At 50.1% G+C, this 25,049-nt stretch overlaps 1 protein-coding gene across 6 annotated transcripts in view; it reads right to left on the bottom strand.

The window, feature by feature from the left end:
* LOC147113203 (phosphofurin acidic cluster sorting protein 1-like) overlaps positions 1–25,049 on the bottom strand; it is a 795,587-nt gene that overhangs the window by 377,877 nt on the left and 392,661 nt on the right. For all 6 annotated transcript variants that reach the window (XM_085998126.1, XM_085998127.1, XM_085998132.1 and 3 more), the window contains exons 5-9: positions 12,091–12,253; positions 10,515–10,606; positions 7,381–7,461; positions 6,011–6,070; positions 1,640–1,791 (exon numbers count right to left, since the gene is read on the bottom strand). In XM_085998126.1, the coding sequence (XP_085854252.1) occupies positions 1,640–1,791; positions 6,011–6,070; positions 7,381–7,461; positions 10,515–10,606; positions 12,091–12,253 (548 nt within the window). The remainder of the gene's footprint in view (positions 1–1,639; positions 1,792–6,010; positions 6,071–7,380; positions 7,462–10,514; positions 10,607–12,090; positions 12,254–25,049) is intronic.

Genomic DNA, 25,049 nt, shown 5'->3' with positions numbered 1-25,049 from the left:
GGTATGTTGGCCTTCGTAGCGAGAGGGTTCGAGTACAGGAACAAGGATGTCTTGCTACAGTTGTACAGGGCCTTGGTGAGACCGCACCTTGAGTATTGTGTGCAGTTTTGGTCGCCTTACCTGAGGAAGGACGTTCTTGCCATGGAGGGAGTGCAGCGAACATTCACCAGGCTGATACCTGGGATGGCAGGAATGACGTATGAGGAGAGATTGTGTCGATTGGGATTATACTCACTGGAGTTTAGAAGATTGAGAGGGGATCTCATCGAAACCTATAAAATTCTGTCAGGCCTGGACAGACTAGATGCAGGAAGGATGTTTATGATGGCCGGGGAGTCCAGAACCAGGGGTCAAAGTCTAAGGATAAGGGGTAAGCCATTTAGGACTGAAATGAGGAGGAATTTCTTCACCCAGAGAGTGGTGAACCTGTGGAATTCTCTGCCACAGAGGGCGGTGGAGGCCAGTTCATTAAATATATTCAAAAAAGAGTTGGATATATTTCTTAAGGCTAAAGGGATCAAGGGATATGGGGAGAAGGCAGGGACAGGGTACTGAATTTGGATGATCAGCCATGATCGCATTGAATGGCGGAGCAGGCGCGAAGGGCCGAATGGCCTGCTCCTGCTCCTATCTTCTATGTTTCTATGAGAGGGTTTGAGCACAGGAACAAGGATGCCTTGCTGCAGTTGTACAGGGCCTTGGTGAGACCGCACCTTGAGTATTGTGTGCAGTTTTGGTCGCCTTATCTGAGGAAGGATGTTCTTGCCATGGAGGGAGTGCAGCGAACATTCACCAGGCTGATACCTGGGATGGCAGGAACGACGTACGAGGAGAGATTGGGTCGATTGGGCTTGTACTCGCTGGAGTTTAGAAGAATGAGAGGGGATCTCATTGAAACTTATAATTTTCTGACAGGACTGGACAGGCTAGATGCAGGAAGGATGTTCCTGATGGTCGGGGAGTCCAGAACCAGGGGTCACAGTCTAAGGATAAGGGGTAGGCCATTTAGAACAGAAATGTGGAGGAATTTCTTCACCCAGAGAGTGGTGAACTTGTGGAATTCTCTACCACAGAAGGCAGTAGAGGCCAATTCATTAAATATATTCAAGAAGGAGTTGGATATATTTCTTAAGGCTAAAGGGATCCAGGGGTATGGGGAGAAAGCAGGGACCGGATACTGAAATTGGATGATCAGCCATGATCGCATTGAATGGCGGAGCGGGCTCGAGGGGCCGAATGGCCTACTGCTGCTCCTAATTTCTATGTTTCTAATACTCCCTCTTTGCCCCTCTTATTTCCTTTTTCACTTCCCCTCTTAACTTTCTATATTCAGCCTGATTCTCACTTGTATTCTCAACCTGTCATCTGTTATGCGCCCCCTTTTTCAGCTTCATCTTATTCTCTATCTCTTTCGTCATCCAGGGAGCTCTGACTTTGGTTGCCCTACCTTTCTCCCTAGTGGGAATGTACCTCGACTGTACCCGAACCATCTCCTCTTTAAAGGCAGCTCATTGTTCGATTACAGTTTTGGCTGCCAATCTTTGATTCCAATTTACCCGGGCCAGATCTGTTCTCAACCCACTGAAATTGGCCTACCTCCAATTAAGTATTTTTCTCTAGATTGCTCAGTATTACTTACTTTAGTTTAGGCTTTGGTGTGCTCAGGACGCTCTCGTTGTCCTCCATTTCTGGGCCGCTGTCGCTGGGATTGTAAACTTCCAGGCTGTCGTAGAGTAGGTCAAGATCCTCCTCTGCTTCCTGGGTCTGGTCGACAGGATCGGAGTCCAGCACCTTCCAGACAAAGGTTTATACATCAGCGGTATTTAACTATCAGAAAGACCCCACTCACACTGCTATCAGAAAGACCCCAATAACACTGCTATGGGACAGTACTGAGGGAGTGCTGCACTGTCGGAGGGTCAGTACCGAGGGGGTGCTGCACTGTTGGAGGGGCAGTACTGAGGGAATGCTGCACTGTCGGAGGGGCAGTACTGAGGGAGTGCTACACTGTTGGAGGGGCAGTACTGAGGGAATGCTGCACTGTCGGAGGGGCAGTACTGAGGGAATGCTGCACTGTCGGAGGGGCAGTACTGAGGGAGCGCTGCAATGTCGGAGGGGCAGTACTGAGGGAGCGCTGCACTGTTGAAGGGGCAGTACTGAGGGAGTGCTGCACTGTCGGAGGGGCAGTGCTGAGGGAGCACTGCAATGTCGGAGGGGCAGTACTGAGGGAGTGCTGCACTGTCGGAGGGGCAGTACTGAGGGGGTGCTGCACTGTCGGAGGGGCAGTACTGAGGGGGTGCTGCACTGTCGGAGGGGCAGTACTGAGGGAGTGCTGCACTGTCGGAGGGGCAGTACTGAGGGAGTGCTGCACTGTCAAAGGGATAAGGCATTAAACCCGTCTACCCTCTCAGGTGGACGTAAAAGATCCCATGGCTCTATTTCGCAGACAAGCAGGGGAGATCTGCCCGGTGTCCCGGCCAACATTTATCTCTTAACGAACATCACTAAAACAGATTAGCTGGTCATTATCACATTGATGTTCATGGGAGCTTGCTGTGCGCAAATTGGCTGCCGCGTTTTACATTAGAACAGTGACTCCACTTCAAAAGTACTTCATTGGCTGTAAAGTGTTTTGGGACTTCCTGAGGTTCTGGAAGGTGGATTAGAAATGCAAGTCCATGTGACAGCTTGGTGTAGAGGTAATGTGCATCTCCAGTGCCTTAGGGTGTGGAGCTGTTAGTTATTCAGGTTTTAAGAACATAACATAAGAATATAAGAACATAAGAAACAGGAGCAGGAGTCGGCCATTTGACCCCTCGAGCCTGCTCCGCCATTCAATAAGATCATGGCAGATCTGATCTTGGCCTCAACTCCACTTTCCCGCCCGCTCCCCACAACTCTTGACTCCCCTGTAGCTCAAATATCTGCCTCTCTCCGCCTTGAATATATTCACTGACTCACCCTGCACAGCTCTCTGGGGTAGAGAATTCCAAAGATTCACGACCCTCTGAGAGAAGAAATTCCTCATCTCCGTTTTAAATGAGCGACCCCTTATTCTGAAACTATGCCCCCGAGTTCTAGATTCCCCCACGAGGGGAAACATCCTCTCTGCATCTACCCTGTCGAGCCCCCTCAGTATCTTATATGTTTCAATAAGATCACCTCTCATTCTTCTAAACTCCAATGAGTATCGGCCCAACCTGCTCAACCTTTCCTCATAAGACAACCCCTTCATCTCCGGAATCAACCTCGTGAACCTTCTCTGAACTGCCTCCAATGCAAGTATATCCTTCCTTAAATAAGGAGACCAAAACTGTATGCAGTGCTCCAGGTCTGGTCTCACCAATACCCTGTACAGTTGTAACAGGACTTCCCTACTTTTATACTCCATTCCCTTTGCAATAAAGGCCAACATTCCATTTGCCTTCCTAATTACTTGCTGTACCTGCCTGCTAACTTTTTGTGTTTCATGTACAAGGACCCCCAGATCCCTCTGTACCGCAGCATTTTGTAGTCTCTCTCCATTTAAATAATAATTTGCTTCTCTATTCTTCCTACCAAAGTGAATAACCTCACATTTCCCCACATTATACTCCATCTGCCACCTTACTGCCCACTCACTCAGTCTATCTATATCCCTTTGCAGACTCTTTGGGCTCGATTTTCCTGAAGCTGTCGGGAAGAAGGCGGAACTACAGCTTTCGGGTTTTAGTCCCGCCTACATCGACGTCTGGCCAATCCGTGTGATTTTCCCTTGATTGACCTTGTTGAGCCTGCCCAGCGGGCTCAGCGGGCCAATTAAGGGCCACCCAGCAACAGGTGACGTCACAGACTGCAATTTCATCTGTCAAGAGTTCTTGACAGATGAAATATCAGTGTTTCACAGCTGTTTGAAGCTGTCAAACACTGACAGTCTGAGTTCTAACATGAGTCATTCTGCACAGACTCAGTTAGAACCCTCAGCAGCACTCAAAGCTGAAGGCCATCACTTTTCACAGATCGCAGCCGTTCAGCTTTAAGTGCCGGCTGAGTGATGGGCTCCCAACAGCTACAGGAAGAAAGGCTGTGAAGGTAAGTACAGGTAAGTAAAAGTTCTTTACACACTTTACACACACCAAACACACTTACCTTTGCACTCATGCACCCATCACTCACCTGAGCGTCGACATCGCGACCCCTCCAACTCCTTCAACCCAAAGGCCCGCCTGCTCTAACCTGGCGTGGTTTGGAGCCGTCGGGAAACCCACACGAAACCCCTCAAAATAGGGATTAGGCTAAAAACTGCCTGTTAACTACCTGTTAACAGGCAGTTAATTGGCACTAATCCCTTCCCGCCTGGGGTCGGCGGGTCCCAGTGCGGGGCGGGTACCCGCTGCCTCTGAAAGTTGCGTGGAGCGGGGTTTTGGGCGGGATGGCGTCGGGACCCCCGAAATCGGGATCTCCCCCCCCCCCCCCCCACACGCCTGAAACCCTGCCTGACGGCTCCATGAAAATCGACCCCTTTGTGTTCTCCACACAACTTGCTTTCCCACCTATCTTTGTATCATCAGCAAATTTGGCTACATTACACTCGGCCCCTTCATCCAAGTCATTAATATAGATTGTAAATAGTTGATAGTTGAGGCGAATGTTCCTCAGCAGCAAAGCAGAACTGGAACCCAGCTCTTGGTCCCGCCTTCTTTGCTCCAGTTTGTACCCTTCCTCAATCACTTCTTTATCCCATTGGTGCTTGACCTCATTTCACTGTCTGCTTCAATATTGTTCCCTGGGAATTTATTCCACAACTTCATTCTCCTTGGATTCAAAAAGTTCTCCCCGACTCTCCTTCTTACTCCTCATCCATGCCTTTGTTACCTCTAGCCTTGACTATTGCAACGCTCTCCTGCCGGCCTCCCACATTCCACCCTCCATAAACTTCAGCTCATCCAAAACCCTGCTGATCGTGTTCTAACTCGCACCAACTCCCGTTCACCCATCAACTCTGTGCTCGTTGACCTACATCGGCCCCCGGTTAAACAACGCCTCGATTTTAACATTCTCATCCTTGTTTTCAAATCCATTCATGGCCTCGCCCCTCCCTGTCTCTGTAACTTCCTCCAGCCTTACAATCCTCTGAGGTCTCTGTGCTCTTGAATTCTGCTACTTGCGCATTCACTACTTTAATCGCTCCACCAGTGGCGGCTGTGCCTTCAGCTGCCTGGGCCCTAAGCTCTGGAATTCCCTCCCTAAACCTCTCCGCCTCTCTACCTCCTTTAAGACGCCCCTTAAAACCTACCTCTTTGATCAAGCTTTTGGTCATCTGCCCTAATATCTCCTTATGTGGCTCGTTGTCAAATTATGTTTGATAACGTTCCTGTGAAGCGCCTTGGGATGTTTGACTTTTTGTTGCTGTTGGAACTTCTTTGATTATAACTTGTGTCCCTTGGGATTTGAATCCTACACAACACCACAGGGAACAATTTGCCTGGATCAACTTTGTCAATTCCCTAGACCAATTGTCAATTCTCAGATAAACAGGACAAAAACGGGGTGCCGATGAGAGGGAAGGATGGATTATGTTCTGCTCCAAACGTCTGATTATTATCTGCAAGGAAATAAGTGATTGGGACGACTTCGGCCATGAGTGATTAATGTATAACTTTAATGACTCGTGTAATCAACATAGGCAGAGGGATCAATTAACCATGGTATAGAGTGGATATTTAGTTCAATAAACTGTCAATAAAACTGTTATTTAAAGAATCTGAGAACAGATAAATCATGAGGTCTTATCTGTGAAATGAACCTTTGAAGTAGGCAAACTGAGGTGTAAAAAGGTTGCTTTTCCAGAGTTAGTTGGAGAGCTGGAGAGAGGGAGAAACCCGAAGCTACTCTCTTGTACGGTAAAGATTGATCACCTCTGCTCTGTTCTGTACACTCCGCCATCAAATGTCTCAGGCTTACTCGAAGCGTGTCCTTGTGAACCGAAGAAGGAAGGAGGTTGAACGACAGTTGATCCAACAATACCTACCTCATCTGTCACTTTGAATCTCTTCAGCAAGGCAACGAATTTCTGTTTAAAGTTCGGTTGCTAAGTGGGGAGAAGAGAAAAGGGAAGGGTGTGAAATGATTGCAAGTAGGATACATCTGGCCTACAGATGCTGTGGGTTCAAGCACCAAGATGTGGCACCGCAGAGTGACAGGACGCAGGGACAATTGCCCACTTCCAATTTGAAATTTAGTCAAAGTTATTAAAAGATTCATAATCGAAAATTTTACCTGGCAATCAAAAAATATCAGTTTTCTGTGCTGCCGATGTTGGGTCTTCCACTCCACTCCACTCCCCTCCAACCCCTCCCCTCCACTGTCCTGCACGCCCGCCTCTCCCCTCCCCCGTGGCCACTGACGTAAGAAAACTACGAGGCTTTAATCAACTGTTTTTCAACATGGAGGTCTAGTTGTGTCCTTCACTAGTTCCTGTTAAAGAATGTCCTGCACAAGCTGGGCCCGTGCCCGAGTATTTATACTCTCCCTGGACAGCGCCACCAGCAGGCTGCCCGAACGACCAGATTTAGGAACAGCTTCTTTCCCAGGGCCGTCATCCTACTGAACTCCACAAATAAACTCTAAAGCCTGCACATCTGCCAATGCACTTTATTATGGTTATGTTTATGTTAATGTATTACAAGACAAATGAATGTTGAATGTTTAAATGTCTTAATCTAAATGTACACTCTCGGGAGCCGCAAGCCTACATTTCGTTGTACTGCACTTGTGCAGTAACAATGACAATAAAGTTGATTATTATTATTATTATAAGCCATTTTCACATGAATGACAAGATTCATGTCAGCCACTATGCGAGGTCAGTTGCTGGGGGAGTTTCTGCGCGTACTACAGCAACTCCATGGGTAACAGACATAGCCTGGGTTTCTGGGGTCAGACCGCTCTGGTTTGATTGTCAGGTTGGTCTGAGAATCCACTCCCCCCATGATGGTTCGAATGGTGCTGCTCCGGGGCACAAGAGGGCGCTCCGCTCCGCTCCGCAATGCACCAGTAACATTGCTTGTGGAGAAGGTCCGTTCCTGTCCACCCTCCTGACAACTGAGCAGTGTTTTTATCTGTGTGTCTTTAGTTCAGTGTAAATGGGGGTGACGCTCCCCGCTCGCGCTACCTTCCTCTTCATCAACGTATGGGCACTTCAGGATGAATGGTATGCGCTAGCATTTCTGATCAATGAGCTGTCCCAGCCCAAATAAATAACTAGATACAGAGGGAGGTGAACACAGCCAAACCCAGAGCTGCCCATTGCCACTGACACAATGGCACCCTAACTTGGCACACTTTGCTTGAACTGGTTTACAATGAGCAGGAGGAGAAGCCAGGCTTGAACCACCATACCCGCGTCATTGAGGTGGTCCGCATCATTTTCCGCCGGGTCTTCTTCGGTTTTCTCAGTTCATCATCTTCATCGTATAAATCCTAGACACAGCCACAGACACAAATCAGAGCCATTCTTACAGAGAATTACATCGAGTCTACAGCACAGACACAGGCCATTCGGCCCAACTGGTCCATGCCGGCATTTATGCTTCATTCGAGCCTCCTCATCTAACCCCATCAACATAACCCTCTATTCCTTTCTCCCTCATGTGTTTATCTAGCTTCCCGTTAAATGCCTCTGTGCTATTCGTCTCAACCACTCCCTGTGGTAGCGAGTTCCACATTCTCACCACTCTCTGGTGAGGAAGATTCTCCTGACTTTCTTTACAAAATAATCACCCATTTCCAAAAGCAACATGGGCTTTTATTCACATATGTAATCATCCAGGTCAAATTCATGTCCATTCCCAGGTATCGAGGACATGTCCATTCCCAGGTATTAAAAGCAAAGAATCTTACAGTACAGAGGGAGGCCATTCGGCCCATCCTGCCTGTGCTGGCTCTTTGGTAGAGCCAATCAGTCCCACTCCCCGCTCTTTCCCCACAGTCCTGCATATTTTCCCCTTTCATTTTCTCCAATTCCCTTTTGAAAGTTACTATTGAATCTGCTCCCTCTGCCCTTTCAGGCAGCGCGTTCCAGATCACAACAACTCGCTGCGTAAAAACATTCTCCTCATCCCCCCTCTGGTTCTTTTGCCAATCACCTTCAATCTGTGTCCTCTGGTTACCAACCCTCCTGCCACTGGAACAGTTTCTCCTTATTTACTCTATCAAAACCCTTCCTGATTTTGAACACCTATATTAAATCTTCCCGTAACCTTCTCTGCTCGAAGGAGAACAATCCCAGCTTCTCCAGTCTTTCCACATAACTGAAGTCTCTCATCCCTGGAACCATTCTAGGAAATCTCCTCTGCACCCTCTCTAAGGCCTTGGCACCCTTCCTAAAGTGCGATGCCCAGAATTGGACACAATACTCCAGCTGAGGCCTAACCAGTGTTTTATACAGGTTTAGCATAACTTCCTTGCTTTTGTACTTTATGCCTCTGTTTATAAAGCCAAGGGTCCTGAGTGCTTTTAACAGCCTTCTCAACCTGCCCTGCCACCTTCAACGATTTGTGTACACATACCCCCAGGTCTCTCTGTTCATGCAGCCCCTTTAGGATTGTACCCTTTAGTTTATATTGCCTCTCCCCATTCTTCCGACCGAAATGTATCACTTCGCACTTCTCTGTGTTAAATTTCATCTGCCACGTGTCCACCCATTCCACCAGCCTGTCTGTGTCCTCCTGAAGTCTATCACTATCCTCCTCATTGTTTACTACATTTCCAAGTTTTGTGTCATCTGCAAACTTTGAAATTATGCCCTTTATACCCAAGTCCAGGTCATTAATATAGATCAAAAAGAGTGGTCCTAATACCGACCCCTGGGGAACACCACTGTATACTTCCCTCCAGTCTGAGAAACAACCATTCACCACTGCTCTCTGCTCTCTGTCCCTCAGCCAATGTTGTATCCACGCTGTCACTGTCCCTTTAATCACATGGGCTTTAATTTTGCTGACAAGTCCATTATGTGGCACTTTATCAAACACCTTTTGAAAGTCCATAAACACAACAGCAACCGCACGACCCTCACCGTTACTTCATCAAAGAACTCAGTCAAGTTAGTCAAACACGATTTACCGTTAACAAATGCATGCTGGCTTTCATTTATTAACAAATATTTTTCCAAATGCCAATTAATTTTGTCCTGGATGATTGTTTCCCCACCACTGACATTAGGCTGACTGGCCTGTAGTTGCCGGGTTTATCCCTCTCCCCTTTTTTGAACAGGAGTGTGACATATTCAATCCTCCAGTCCTCTGGCACCACCCCCATATCCAAGGAGGGCTGGAAGATTGTGGCCAGAGCCTCTGCAATTTCTACCTTTACTTTTCTCAGTAACCGAGGATGTATGCCAAGCAACCTAAGATTGAGGACATGGTAGTCCCAGGTACTGGGGAATCTGAGCTCCCAGGTACCAAGCGATACTCCATTATTCTCAGGTGGGGTCGAGTGTAAATAGCAGGGCTATTTACATCCACTGAATATTTACAAAGTTAATTAATACTGTGAACCCCATTGTAGGCATTGCCCCTTCAGAAATATAGACTTTGGGGCTAAGAATCCTCGGCTCCTCTCCGCGTTAGGTGTGACGGAGCGGCCACCAGAAGCCTCAGCTCCTGAGAACATCTGTGTCCAGGGTGGGGTCAGCTGATGCAAATAGCTTCCGCGGGGGGGGGGGGCGGGGCGGGGCGGGAACGCTGCCCGATGCCCAGACAGCTAAGACAGTTTGTAAAATTCTGCCCAACTCGGGGTGATATGAATCTTGCTGCTGGAATCCTTATGGAGCTCCAGGCCAGGAGCGCTGGTTCAATTTTTTATTCATTCACAGAATGTGGGCGTCGCTGGCAAGGCCAGCATTTACTGCCCATCCCTAATGGCATTTAGAAGTTGGTGGTGAGCCACCTTCTTGAATATAACTGAGTGGCTTGCTCAGCTATTACAGAAGGTAGTTAACAGTCACCCACATTGCTGTGGGTCTGGAGTCACATATCGGCCAGACCGGGTAAGGCCGGCAGATTTCCTTCCCTAAAGGGGATTCGTGAACCAGATGCTTTTATTTGATAATCCGGTAGTTTCATGCTAGCTTTTTGTTTTAAATTCCAGATTTATTTAAATTGCCCAGCTGCCGTGGTGGGATTTGAACTCACGTCTCCGGGATCATTAAGCCAAGCCTCTGGATTACTAGTATCATAAGCAGTATGCTACCGTACCCTTCTTGATTCTGGTGTCCAGGGGCAAGGGAATTCTCCGTGCAGGAATTCCCTCCCCTTGGTCCTGCCCCAACAGACGTCGTCAGGGGTCACGTTTGAGGAGGACAGAAGTTCCATCGACTCCCCGGAACCTGGAGCAAATTGGCAGGCTGCAGTCTTCTGGGTGGAAAGTTAATGTTTCCCGCATCTCCCACCTCCGGCTTGGGCCCCAGACCTGGTTTGGAAGCCGAGAATGTTTGACTCGTAAGTGTTTGCGGAGCTGTCGAATCTCTCTACCTGGCTAGGCACCGCATCATCGCTGCCCTCCTGCTCAGAGGAAAAGCTGTCGTCCTCTTCCTCGGAGTAATTATCGATATCTGGGGATCGATCTGCAAGATGTGGAACAAGATATTTTTTAGAACACAGCAATAAATGAGTTGATTATCTCCTCTTGCATCTTTGCAGACTCTCCCTGCAGTACAGACTCCCCTGGCTAAGATAACAGGCTGGAGTAATGCTTCTACACCACTACTGACAGAGCTGGACCTCAGCCACTAGGAGGTGCCCAAGTGCAGAGCCGGCTGACTCTCCCTTCAGGATGATACCCGCACTCAAAGGGTTAAGTTACGAGGAGAGATTACACAAATTAGGGTTGCAATCTCCAGAATTTTGAAGGGTGATCTGATCGAAGTTTTCAAGATATCAAGGGGAACAGGTAGGGTCGATAGAGAGAAACTATTTCGCTGGTTGGGGAGTCTAGGACTAGGGGGCATAGTCTAAAAATTAGAGCCAGACCTTTCAGGAGTGAAATTAGGAAACATTTGTACACACAAAGGGTGGTAGAGGTTTGGAACTCTCTTCTGCAAACGGCAATTAATGCTGGGTCAATTGTTAATTTTAAATCGGAGATTGATCGCTTTCTGTTAACTAAAGGTATTAAGGAATCTGGGCCAAAGGCAGGTATCTGGAGTTAGGTCGCAGATCAGCCAATATCTCATTGAATGGCGGAACAGGCTCGAGGGGCTGAATGGCCTCCTCCTGTTCCTCTGTTCCCTCTGTGAGTCAGTAATCTCCTCCTGTAGGGAATGCCTGGCCTTTCCTGGATAACTGTCCTGAGATCAGGAATTGGCTGCATGGAAAGTCATAATCTAGACATTATCACTCCACTACAGTACTGAGGGAGTGCTGCACTGTTGGAAGGTCAGTACTGAGGGAGCGCTGCACTGTCGGAGGGGGAGAACTGAGGGAGCGCTGCACTGTCGGAGGGGCAGTACTGAGGGAGTGCTGCACTGTCGGAGGGGCAGTACTGAGGGAGTGCTGCACTGTCGGAGGGGCAGTACTGAGGGAGCGCTGCACTGTCGGAGGGGCAGTACTGAGGGAGCGCTGCACTGTCGGAGGGGCAGTACTGAGGGAGTGCTGCACTGTCGGAGGGGCAGTACTGAGGGAGCGCTGCACTGTCAGAGGGGCAGTACTGAGGGAGTATTTTTGATAATTTGGGTGATTTACTCATTGTGTAAATGCAGAGTAAAGATGAATTGTTCTGTTACTTTATAAAGTTGCTGTTTATTCATCAGGTTCTCAAGGGCCATTAGGGATGGGCGATAAATGCTGGCCTTGCCAGCAAAGCCCACATCCCATGAACGAAAAAAAATATTAAGCGCCGTGTTCCTGTTCATTCAGCAGGTCTCGGCTTACTCGCTGTATATGTATAAATAATAGGGGCATTTGGAGCTCTTTGATGGAAATCAGAGTGTTATACTGTCCAACACAACAGATTATGTGCCTGAAGCATGTGTTTCCCAAAGACTGCAGTTTGACCAAGGAGATTCAGTTCATTCCCAAACCCGAACATCTCACGCAATCAATCACCAACCTGAGGCTTTTGTCTTGGGCCCTGCTTGTACAATGCCATCCTCGTGATCGATTGGCTGGCTGGAGAGAGAGTAGATGCTGATCTCAGCGACCCGCACTGACACATCCTTCATGTTGGAGTGAAGGCCGAGAACCTGTCCTCCATCAGTGGGATGTTGCATCACCTGGCAATGAAAGGAAGAATGCAGTCTGCATGAAATACTCGCTCATTGTAGCTTTTCAGTAATGCACAACCACACTGTACCACTTAAATATTCTCTGGAAACAGGTTAGAAAATAATAAAGAGGGAGAAAATAGATTATGAGAGTAAACTAGCGAGAAATATAAAAACAGACAGTAAGAGCTTCTACAGGTATATAAAAAGGAAGAGAGTAGCTAAAGTAAACATTGCTCCCTTAGAGGATGAGACTGGGGAATTAATAATGGGAAACAAGGAATGGCAGAGACTTTGAACAAATATTTTGTATCTGTCTTCACAGTAGAAGACACTAAAAGCATCCCAATAATAGTAGATAATCAAGGGGCAAAAGGGAGGCAGAAGCTTAAAACAATGACTATCACTAGAGGAAAAAGTACTAGGCAAACTAATGGGACTAAAGGTGGACAAGTCCCCTGGACCTGATGGCCTGCATCCTAAAGTCTTAAAAGATGTGGCTGCAGAGATAGTAGATACATTGGTTATAATCTTCCAAAATTCCCTAGATTCTAGAAAGGTCCCAACGGAAAACCACAAATGTAACTCCCCTATTCAAGAAAGGAGGGAGACAGAAAGCAGGGAACTATAGGCCAGTTAGTCTAACATCTGTCATTGGGAAAATGCTGTAATCCATTATTAAGGAAGTAATAGCAGGACGTTTAGAAAATCATAATACAATCAAGCAGAGTCAACATGGTTTTATGAAAGGGAAATCGTGTTTGTCAAATTTATTAGAGTTCTTTGAGGATGTAACGAGCAGGGTGGATAAAGGGGAACCAGTAGATGTAGTGTATTTGGATTTCCAAAAGGCATTCGATAAGGTGCCACATAAAAGGTTACTGCACAAGATAAGAGCTCACGGGGTTGGGGGTAATATATTAGATTCGATAGAGGATTGGCTAACAGAAAACAGAGAGTCGGGATAAAGGGGTCATTTTCAGGTTGGCAAACTATAACTAGTGGGGTGCCGCAGGGATCGGTGCTGGGGCCTCAACTATTTACAATCTATATTAATGACTTGGATGAAGCGACCGAGTGTAATGTAGCCAAATTTGCTGACGATACAAAGATAGGTGGGAAAGCAAGCTGCGAGGACGACACAAAGGGCTGGATTTTAACTCAGGTGCGGGCTGTTGTCGTGTTATCCGAATTTTGTGTTTCCCACACGAATCTAAATGGATGTGGGAGATTGATGCAATTTTAACTCAATTGGCCAATTGATTTCCAACGTGTGGGAAGCCTTTGCAAAGGGGTTTTTCATGACTGAAAGTCCCCTCCGATGACGTCATCATTGCTGCGCATTTAAGGTCCACAGCAAGCCTTGCTTCTTCTGCAGGCTTCCAAGTTTTCTCCATTTGGTGTCAGAGGGACCTGCAGGAAAGATGACAAAAGGGAGGGCAAGATCAGCTCCTCGCTTTGACGAGGTGGCACTGCAGGCATTGGTGGATGGTGCTAGGGCCAACAGGGAGGTCCTGTTCCCTTCATCAGGGACGAAGAGGCCTCCCACTCAGACCAAGGCTGTGTGGATGCAGGTGTCTGAGGAGGTCAACTCCTTGGGAGTCACCCGCAGAACCTGGATACAGTGCAGGAAAAGATTTCATGACCTTCAGTGCACTGGAAAAGTGAGTATGAATTTCCCATCACCCTCAATCTGATCCCCATTGCCTTTCCTTACCAGCACTCAGCTTCAGCAATCTCTTCCTCCACATCCCACTTGACACAGACATCCATGCACCCTTACCCATTCCCTCTCTCTCTATGCTCACATTCACATAACTATTCCAACATGCAGCCCTCACACTCCCTCTCACTCTGATGCTTTGAACACAACTGACAACACACAGGGAGGGCCCTCGGTCTTGCAACCTCACTCCATCTCTGTCTCCTTCTAAGTATCTATGCTATGCAATCTCTACACTCACTCCTTCATTCTCACTCAACCTCCACTTGTCTCCCTCATTGCAGGAAAGGAGAGCTCACAACAAAAGAGAGCGAGCCAGGACAGGAGGAGGCCCACCCTCATTAGCCCAGCTCACCCCCTGGGAGGAGGCCGTCCTGGAAATTATGGGCATTGAGGATGATTTGCGCTTGGGGGACGGACAGACGGGTGCAACACAGCAAGCTGGTGACAGAAAATTTCCCCATCTCTCTCTTTGACATTGCATGAGTCGCTGATAATGATTGTGAAGCTCTAACAGATGGACTTATGAGCATCTGCAAAAAGCTACGTGCATGTAGCCTTTGCATCACAATAATAATAATAATATTAATAATTCAACTTTATTGTCATTGTACAATGCACAAGTACATGAACAACAAAATGTGATCTTGCAAGCTCCCATGAGTCCAGTACAAATAACATTAACATTAAATGTAAATAGCACCGTCCCCCACAGGACCATCACAAGCATCCGTCTCCACTAGCCAGGAAGAAGAGGCTGAGCAGCCAGACTCCTCAGAGGAAGCTGCAACCTCTGAGGGCGCAGCGTCAGCAGAATTCAGTGCACCCAGCACCAGCGCAGACAGTCACACCTCGGTAGGATCTTTGGGACATAGAGTAGTGTTGTCACCTGGTGTATCACAGCTCACAAGTGAGCATCAGCAGATTGTGGAGACAGGGACAGCAGTGGAGAGTCCTAGTCGGAAGGCGCAGGACTCTGCCAGCTCGGCTCAGCAGCATGTCGACCCTCTGCCTCTGGGTCCATCCATAAGATCAGAGGTAATGGAACTCCAGGCACAGATGCAGGAGTCTCTGGCAGGTTTTGTCTCTAGGGTCGCTGCGAGTGTGGAGTGAATGGAGGAGTCCATAGCGAACATGAGCAGAGCCTTTGTGGAGTCATTGGTGCATGAACGCATCACCACGGAAAGGATGGCTACCTCCGTGGAAACACTTGCTACCTCCATGGTAAGGCTGGCTACTGTAGAGGAGAGGATGGCTACGGTAGGGGAAAGGAGGGCTACGGCCATGGAGGAGCTTAGTCGCCAGGGTATGGAAAACATGGTCATTGTTCAGAATAGAATGACATCTCTTGAGGAGCGATGGGCATCTATTGAACAGAGAAACCAGACCTTCATGGAAGTCCTTCTGAGTAGGACTGCCATTGCAGATACTGGTCCCCATGGCCCCCCTGATGTGCAGCAAGGTGCTCTCCAGCCACTTGTAGGCATTGGAGAGGGAGGTTGGTGGCAGACCTCAAGGAAGTGGGGGTTCCTCTCCAAGCGCTCACACTTCCATGTCACTGCAGAGCCCTCGGTCAGAGCCCCACCGGAGTCCACACCCAAGTGAGATAGACGTCTCAACCCCTGCACAGCCGCAGGAGCAGCAGACTGTTGACGAGCCCTCACAGGCTCGCCACCCTAGAGGACGCCCGCCAAAGATGTCGAGACAGGAGCAGCAGGAAAGTGAGCAAGGGGCCTCCGCATCTGCTGAAGCCACAGGGGAAGCACTACGTAGGAGCACGCGTAAGAGGAAGATAAAGCACAAGTAGTCACAAGGGTAGTCACTTGGGTGGAATTTCGTATTTAGTGTAAAAATGCCATCACGTCGTAACTGTACATAAAAATTCGGATGGCAAAAGTTGCAGTTGTGGCGTCTGTCATTTCGCGAATGGGACTTCCACATTGAGGCCTTAGGAATACTTGCAACTGTCAGTATGGTGGTTGGAGTGCTAGGAATCCTCTGGTTCTTGGCCATTGTCAATGCTTTGGTAAGAAGCTGCAAGGCAAAAGTGTTTGATTGACTAGGCTAAGCAAATCTGGCCAGGATGAGTGCGTTCCTTGCATCCCGGGCAGCAATGTTCTCGCGTAATGCTGCCGCTGGTTGATGGGCCTCTGCAGGGTGTTGGTTTTCGCACTCCTCCTCCTCCTCATCTGAGGAGGATATGTGAGGAGCCACTTGGTCCTCAGGAATCTGCAAGCTACGACACTGTGCCATGTTGTGAAGTGCACAGCAAACCACGACGATTCTGGAGACCCTGGCTGCTGAGTACTGCAGGGCTCCACCTGATCTATCCAGGCATCTGAAGCGCATCTTCAGCAAACCGATGGTTTGCTCGATAATGGATCTGGTGGAAATGTGACTGGAGTTGTAGCGCTCCTCAGCTTCGTTGGCTGGCCTCCTCAACGGCGTCATTAGCCACGTCCTCAGGGGATAGCCCTTGTCTCCAAGTAGCCATCCGTTAAGTTGGTCTGGCGGACTGAATAGCAGAGGCACACTAGACTGGCGCAGTATGAAGGAGTCATGGCAACTGCCAGGGTACTGTCAGGGCGAGGCTGGTTCGGGACCCAAGTGCAGACAGACGAAGCGAGAAACAGGTATGCAGTCTTAAATAAAAGTACTTTACTAGAATCACACAGGTAAACAGTTACAAACATAGGAGCTCAAGACAAGCTACCACTAGGCAAACGGCTTGTCAAGACTGAGCACAGAGGGAAGAAACCACAGAACTTAAATACAAGCAAAAACAGGTGAAACCAATAAACCTGATAAAAGGCAGTTAAGTAATAAACACAGGAGAAACTAGTAACAATTAGCAAAGGGAAAAAAACAAGTGAAGGTGCCATCTAGGGGTTACTGAGGGAACTAACCGGCACCCTCACAGGGTACATGGCACAAACATGCAAAATTTCCTTCTTGTGGTCACACACCAGCTGAACGTTGAGGGGGTGGAAGCTCTTGCGGTTGACAAAAATACCTGGATTGCGATGGGGTGCCCTAGGGGCCACATGTGTGCAGTCAACAACGCCCTGCACCCTTGGAAAGCCTGCCAGATGAGCTAATCCAACCGCTCGCAACGTGACACTTGCCCGATCCTTGGTGAAATGGATGTGATTGTGCGCGAGGGCAAAGCGGGCATCGGTTACCTGCGTGATGCAAGTGTGTGCGGCCGCCTGGGAGATGCCGCTGATGTCTGCTGCTGATCCCTGGAAAGAGCCTGAGGCAAAAAAGTTGAGTGCGGTGGTGACTTTGACGGCCACTGGTAATGCTTGTCCACCTGGTCCTCTGGGCAGCAGGTCTTGCTGTAGCATTGCGCAGATGTCAGTCACTACCTCTCACGAAAGTCGGAGCCGCCTTTGGCACTGCTGCTCAGACATGTTGAGATAGCTGACCCTGCGTCTGTAGACCTTGTTTGGGGGTATCTCCCGCGTCGACGGGCTTCCAGGCGCTGGTCCCTCCTGGCCTGTGCAGCTTCAGGTGGGTGAGCAGCAGCCTGGCGCTCCTGCTGCTGCTGTTGTTCCTGGTTCTGCTGCTGCCGCGGCTGGTGCTCGAGCTCCTCTAATGCCCAGATGGGAAGGAAATAAATGGCTCCCATGCTTCTGGTATATGCCTCTGTTGAGAAAGCGCTGAGTGAAGGTGGTGAGAGGAGTTTCCCAGGAGGTCACACTGGAGATGGGTGTGAGGCTCCAACCTTCCACAGGTGTTGTTATGCCTTCTAAAAGTTGCCCCAGACCTGAGACCACTAAGTCCTACCACCTGCAAATCATGGCTGTGTGGCAGAGCCACCAAGGGGACTCTGATCTTATGTACATAATTATCTTTAACTAATTGTTAGCTACAGAATGAATCTGTAGCTCTGTACATAGCGCGGTCCCTTTAAGACCGAGGCCCAACGCGATGACGTCATCACGTTGATCATGTGATCCTCCAGTGGCGGGAAAACGTGATGACGTCATGACGTCCAACCAGGGAGGGGCTCTAGTCAGTCCTCGTGGAGCTAGCAACCAGTACAGACCTGTTATCCAGCTTTCCATTGTTTTGGTGTTAAACTCTGTCTATTAGCATTAAACATCGTTTGTTTAATAGACTGACTTGATCTCAGTCCTTTAGTTAGGAGTCTCGCCGTTCCTACAGCTGATCAAATCTCCTCTTTAATGGTTGACCTGCAGTTGATAGTCAGCAATCCAATAGTGCTCCCGCCAGGTTTCACCGTCGTGTTTCCCACCAGGCGTGTTTTACGTGGGAAAAGGGTTAAATTCGCAAGGGCCTGTTAAAATAGGATTATAGAGGCCATTTAGTGTTAATTAAGGGCCTTAAAGACCAGTCCCGCCTGTTGGATGCGGGACGGAGTCGGGACCATCAGACACGCCTGAGATAAAATTGCTCGGAGTCGGGAACCAGGTGGGGTGGGGTGGGGGTGAGGTGGGGGTGGGGTCCCGCCCGCCAGTTTCTGCGATTTTAAGTGGGGGTGGGGTCCCGCCCGCCAGTTTCTGCGATTTTAACCCCCCGCCCGCCTCCAAGGCTCAATGAAAATCGAGCCCAAAGAGTCTGCAAAGGGATATAGAGAGACTGAGTGAGTGGGCAGTAAGGTGGCAGATGGAGTATAATGTGGGGAAATGTGAGGTTATTCACTTTGGTAGGAAGAATAGAAAAGCAAATTATTATTTAAATGGAGAGAGACTACAAAATGCTGCGGTACAGAGGGACCTGGGGGTCCTCGTACATGAAACACAAAAAGTTAGCATGCAGGTACAGCAAGTAATTAGGAAGGCAAATGGAACGTTGGCCTTTATTGTTGTGTATGTACCTTTAAGGGAATAACTGGTCTCAGACTGCAGTACCGGCAGTGACCACCCCTGTATAAAAGGCCCTAGCAGGCTTCTGTAGTTTCAGTTTCCAGGTTGTCTCCATTCAGTAAAGACTTGTTATAATCAACTCCTGCAGTCCGTGTCTCAATTATACACGGACATAATATTTATTGCAAGGGGGTTGGAGTATAAAAGTAGGGAAGTCCTGCTACAACTGTACAGGGCGTTGGTGAGGCTTCATCTGGAGTACTGCGTACAGTTTTGGTCTCCTTATTTAAGGAAGGATATACTTGCATTGGAGGCAGTTCAGAGAAGGTTCTCGAGGTTGATTCCTGAGATGAAGGGGTTGTCTTATGAGGAAAGGTTGAGCAGGTTGGGCCTATACTCATTGGAGTTTAGAAGAATGAGAGGTGATCTTATTGAAACATATAAGATTCTGAGGGGGCTTGACAGGGTAGATGCAGTGAGGATGTTTCCCCTCGTGGGGGAATCTAGAACTAGGGGGCATAGTTTCAGGATACGGGGACACCCACTTACGACGGAGATGAGGAGGAATTTCTTCTCTCAGAGGGTCGTGAATCTCTGGAATTCTCTGCCCCAGAGAGCTGTGGAGGGTGAGTCAGTGAATATATTCAAGGCGGAGATAGGCAGATATTTGAGCTACAGGGGAGTCAAGGGTTATGGGGAGCGGGCGGGAAAGTGGTGTTGAGGCTAAGATCAGATCTTATTGAAAGGCGAAGCAGGCTCGAAGGCCAAATGGCCTACTCCTGCACCTATTTCTATTGTTCTTATCTTCTAATACATGTTGTTAGATTGTGCCGCTCCCATAATCACCAAACAATGGGCTCCAGAGATTACAGCCCCTCAATAATCCCCACACAGTGAGTGGGCTCCAGAGATTACAGACCCTCAATAATCCTCACACAGTGAGTGGGCTCCAGAGATTACAGACCCTCAATAATCCCCACACAGTGAGTGGGCTCCAGAGATTACAGACCCTCAATAATCCCCACACAGTGAGTGGGCTCCAGAGATTACAGCCCCTCAATAATCCTCACACAGTGAGTGGGCTCCGGAGATTACAGACCCTCAATAATCCCCACACACAGTGAGTGGGCTCCAGAGATTACAGACCCTCAATAATCTCACACACAGTGAGTGGGCTCCAGAGATTACAGACCCTCAATAATCCTCACACAGTGAGTGGGCTCCAGAGATTACAGACCCTCAATAATCCTCACACACAGTGAGTGGGCTCCAGAGATTACAGACCCTCAATAATCCTCACACACAGTGAGTGGGCTCCGGAGATTACAGACCCTCAATAATCCCCACACACAGTGAGTGGGCTCCAGAGATTACAGACCCTCAATAATCCCCACACAGTGAGTGGGCTCCAGAGATTACAGACCCTCAATAATCCTCACACAGTGAGTGGGCTCCGGAGATTACAGACCCTCAATAATCCTCACACAGTGAGTGGGCTCCAGAGATTACAGACCCTCAATAATCCCCACATACAGTGAGTGGGCTCCAGAGATTACAGACCCTCAATAATCCTCACACACAGTGAGTGGGCTCCGGAGATTACAGACCCTCAATAATCCTCACATACAGTGAGTGGGCTCCAGAGATTACAGACCCTCAATAATCCCCACACACAGTGAGTGGGCTCCAGAGATTACAGACCCTCAATAATCCCCACATACAGTGAGTGGGCTCTGGAGATTACAGACCCTCAATAATCCTCACACAGTGAGTGGGCTCCAGAGATTACAGACCCTCAATAATCCTCACACACAGTGAGTGGGCTCCAGAGATTACAGCCCCTCAATAATCCTCACACACAGTGAGTGGGCTCCAGAGATTACAGACCCTCAATAATCCCCACACACAGTGAGTGGACTCCAGAGATTACAGACCCTCAATAATCCCCACACACAGTGAGTGGGCTCCAGAGATTACAGACCCTCAATAATCCCCACACACAGTGAGTGGGCTCCAGAGATTACAGACCCTCAATAATCCCCACACAGTGAGTGGGCTCCAGAGATTACAGACCCTCAATAATCCCCACACAGTGAGTGGGCTCCAGAGATTACAGACCCTCAATAATCCTCACACAGTGAGTGGGCTCCAGAGATTACAGACCCTCAATAATCCTCACACACAGTGAGTGGGCTCCAGAGATTACAGACCCTCAATAATCCCCACACACAGTGAGTGGGCTCCAGAGATTACAGACCCTCAATAATCCCCACACACAGTGATGCGCCATCAATTACTCAAAAGACTGAAGTTGAGCGAGTAACAATCAGGCTTTTATTAACTAAAGAATGAAGGTCTTGTCTCGAGTGGTCGACCCGTCCAGAATACTAAGGGACTGGGAGGTAGTCACTTATATACCTGGAATAGTGGGAGGAGTCAGCCGAGGCATGTCCAGACCTGTACCTAGTGGAATACACATACAGACACAGACAGGTATGACAGTGGTTTACCACATTCACCCCTTGTTTAAAAATGAGTCCGGCGGGGTGAAGTGTATTTAAAAGTTCGTGTATTGGAGTCTCTCTGGAGGTCTTGTCTGCCGCTGTGATCGACGTGGCGACGGCAGGGGTGGTGGAGCTTCCGGCGTCGCGTCCCGTGTAGGCTGGGGCCCTGGAGTGTAGTCCTCATGGGTGACGGTCCAAGGCGAGCCGGCTGCTGGGGTTGGATATCGGGTCGTGGGGGGGGGTGGTAATGGGTAGTGGGTTACAGCGGTCCCCGAGGGTGCGAGGTCTCGTATGGAGACTGTGTCCTCCCGCCCGTCCGGGTACGCAATGTAAGCGTACTGGGGGTTGGCGTGGAGGAGGTCGACCCTCTCGACCAGGGGGTCCGTTTTATTGGCCCTCACGTGTCTTCTCAGTAGTACCGGCCCTGGGGACGTCAGCCATGGCGGTAACGATGTCCCCGATGTGGACTTCCTTGGGAAGACAAACATTTTCTCGTGAGGGGTGGCATTGGTGGCAGTGCAGAGAAGTGACCGAATCGAGTGGAGCGCATCGGGGAGCACCTCCTGCCAGCGGGAGGTCGGAAGGCCCCTAGACTTTAAGGCTAGTAGGGCAGCCTTCCAAACAGTTGCATTCTCTCTTTCCACCTGTCCGTTCCCCCGGGGGTTGTAACTGGTGGTCCTGCTTGTGGCAATACCCCTAGCGAGCAGGTACTGGCGGAGTTCGTCGCTCATAAACGATGAGCCCCGGTCGCTATGGATATAGCTGGGGAAACCGAACAGGGTGAAGAGGCTGTTCAGACATTTAATGACCGTGGCACTGGTCATGTCCGGGCAGGGGAAAGCGAACGGGAACCGGGAGTACTCGTCAATGATGTTGAGGAAGTACACATTGCGGTCGGAGGAGGGGAGAGGCCCTTTAAAATCGACGCTCAGGCGTTCGAAAGGGCGAGTGGCTTTTATCAGGTGGGCTCTGTCTGGTCTATAAAAGTGCGGTTTGCACTCAGCGCAGACTTGGCAGTTCTTGGTCATGGTCCTGACCTCCTCAATGGAGTAAGGCAGGTTGCGGGCCTTGATGAAGTGGAAGAACCTGGTGACCCCCGGGTGGCAGAGGTCATTGTGGAGGGCCCTCAGCCTATCGATCTGCGCGCTGGCGCAGGTGCCACGCGATAGGGCATCTGGGGGTTCATTGAGCTTCCCAGGCCGGTACAAGATCTCGTAATTGTAGGTGGAAAGTTCGATTCTCCACCTCAAGATCTTGTCATTTTTGATTTTGCCCCTCTGCTTGTTGTTGAACATAAAAGCAACTGAACGCTGGTCAGTGAGCAGGGTAAATCGTTTTCCGGCCAGGTAGTGCCTCCAATGACGCACAGCCTCCACGATAGCCTGGGCCTCCTTCTCGACCGCGGAGTGTCTGGTCTCCGGGCCCTGGAGGGTTCGTGAGAAGAATGCCACAGGTCTCCCCGCCTGATTAAGGGTGGCGGCCAGAGCGAAGTCGGACGCATCGCTTTCCACCTGGAAGGGGATGGATTCGTCCACTGCGTGCATGGTGGCTTTGGCAATGTCTTCCTTGATACGGTGGAAGGCTAAGCGGGCCTCTGCCGTCACGGGAAAAGAGGTGGACTTGATCAGCGGACGGGCTTTGTCTGCATAGTAGGGGACCCACTGAGCGTAGTAGGAAAAAAACCCTAGGCACCTCTTCAGAGCTTTTAGGCAGTGGGGCAGTGGGAGTTCCATAAGGGGACGCATCCGGTCCGGGTCGGGACCGATGACCCCGTGTTCTACAACACAGCCAAGGATGGCGAGGCGGTCTGTGCGGAATATGCACTTCTCCTTGTTATATGTCAGGTTCAGGAGTTGGGCGGTGCGGAGGAATTTCTCGAGGTTTGCGTCATGGTCCTGCAAGTCATGGCCGCAGATGGTCACATTATCTAGGTAAGGGAAAGTGGCCTGCAGCTCGTTTTGATCGACCATCCGGTCCATCTCCCTTTGGAAGACGGAGACCCCGTTGGTAACGCCGAAGGGAACCCTAAGGAAGTGATAGAGGCGGCCGTTTGCCTCAAAAGCAGTATACTGGCGGTCTTCAGGGCTGATGGGGAGCTGGTGGTACGCTGATTTCAGGTCAATGGTCGAAAAGACGCGGTACTGCGCGATCTGGTTGACCATGTCAGCTATGCGGGGGAGTGGGTAGGCGTCCAGCAGGGTGTAGCGGTTTATTGTTTGGCTGTAGTCGATGACCAGGCGTTGTTTCTCGCCGGTCTTAACGACCACAACCTGGGCTCGCCAGGGGCTGGAGCTGCCCTCAATAATCCCCTCCTTCAGGAGCCGTTCCACTTCGGTTTTGATGAAAACCCTGTCCCCGGCACTGTATCGCCTGCTCTTTGTGGCGATGGGCTTACAGTCAGGGGTGAGGTTAGCAAACAGTGGGGGGGGTGGGACTCTGAGTGTGGAGAGGTTGCATCTAGTGCGCGGCGGGCAATTTGGAGGCTGCTGGCTGCGGACTGTGAGTGGGGGGAGGGGGCCACCGTACGCCATCGTAACGCTTTTGAGGTGGCACTGGAAATCCAACCCCAGTAGAACGGCAGCGCAGAGGTCGGGCAGGACCAGGAGTTTAAAATTATTGAACACAGTCCCGTCTACTACTAGTGTCACCACGCAGTAGCCGCCAATGTCCGCTGACTGGGACTCGGAGGCCATAGAAATCCGCTGGTGCGCAGGCAGGACTGGGAGAGAGCAACGCCGCACCGTGTCGGGGTGGATGAAGCTCTCTGTGCTCCCGGAGTCAAAAAGGCAGTTTATTGCATGGCCGTTTACCTTAACGTCCATTTTGGACCGAGCTAACTGGTGCGGTCTCGTTTGGTCCAGCGTCACAGAGGCCAGCGTAGGGGTCGGTGTGTCGCTGCGAGTATCAGATGGGTGGGGGTTGGCGGTCTGCTGCGTCCCGGCTGGTGTCCAAGATGGCGGCGCCCATGATTCCCATGTGGCTGGAGTCGTCCAAGATGGCTGCTGCTGCGGTGGTTCGCACATGGCTGGGGAGGCCCAAGATGGCGGCTCGCACGGCCCACACGCGGCGCTGCTGGCGTTCGGGGTGGCTTTGGCCTTGCAGACGCTGGCGTAGTGTCCCTTTTTCCCGCAGCCCGAGCAGGTTGCATTCTTCGCCGGGCAGCGCGCTCTGGGGTGTTTGGCCTGGCCACAGAAGTAGCATTTCTGGCCTTGGGATACTGCTGTCTGGCTTTGGGACACTGCTGCGGTAGTTGGGCCGTTGTTGGGCTGTGGCTGGGGTGGCACGGTGCTATGGGGCTGTCCTACCGTGTCCCAGGTTGTCGTTCCCCGCGGCGTCCACGGTGCAGAGGAGTAGGCATCCATGCCCCGGAAGGCTGCGTCCAGCGTTAGTGCGATGTCGGAGGCTTTGTCGAGGGTGAGGTCACTCTGCTCCAGCAGTCGCTGTCGGGTGTAGTTGGACCTGTGGCCCGCTACGAAGGCATCCCGGATCAGTTCCTCCGTGTACTTAGTGGGCGTTACCGCCTTACACCCACAGGCCCGGCCAAGCACGGACAGTGCTTGGAGGTATTCCTCAGTCGATTCCCCAGGTTGTTGCTTGCGACTCCCCAGAAGGTGCCTAGCGTATACTTCGTTCACAGGGCGCGTGTACTGGGTCTTGAGGAGCTGGAGGGCGGCTGTGTACGAGGTCGCATCCCGGATGACTGAGTACACTCGGTGGTTCACCTTGGAGATCAGGACAGACAGTTT

The sequence above is a fragment of the Somniosus microcephalus genome, chromosome 9, assembly GCF_052327205.1.
Source record: "Somniosus microcephalus isolate GS21.2 chromosome 9, FLI_Smic_1.0, whole genome shotgun sequence".
Lineage (NCBI taxonomy): Eukaryota > Metazoa > Chordata > Chondrichthyes > Squaliformes > Somniosidae > Somniosus > Somniosus microcephalus.
Note: the sequence above shows the minus strand (reverse complement) of the source record. Positions and strands in the feature narration are given on the sequence as shown.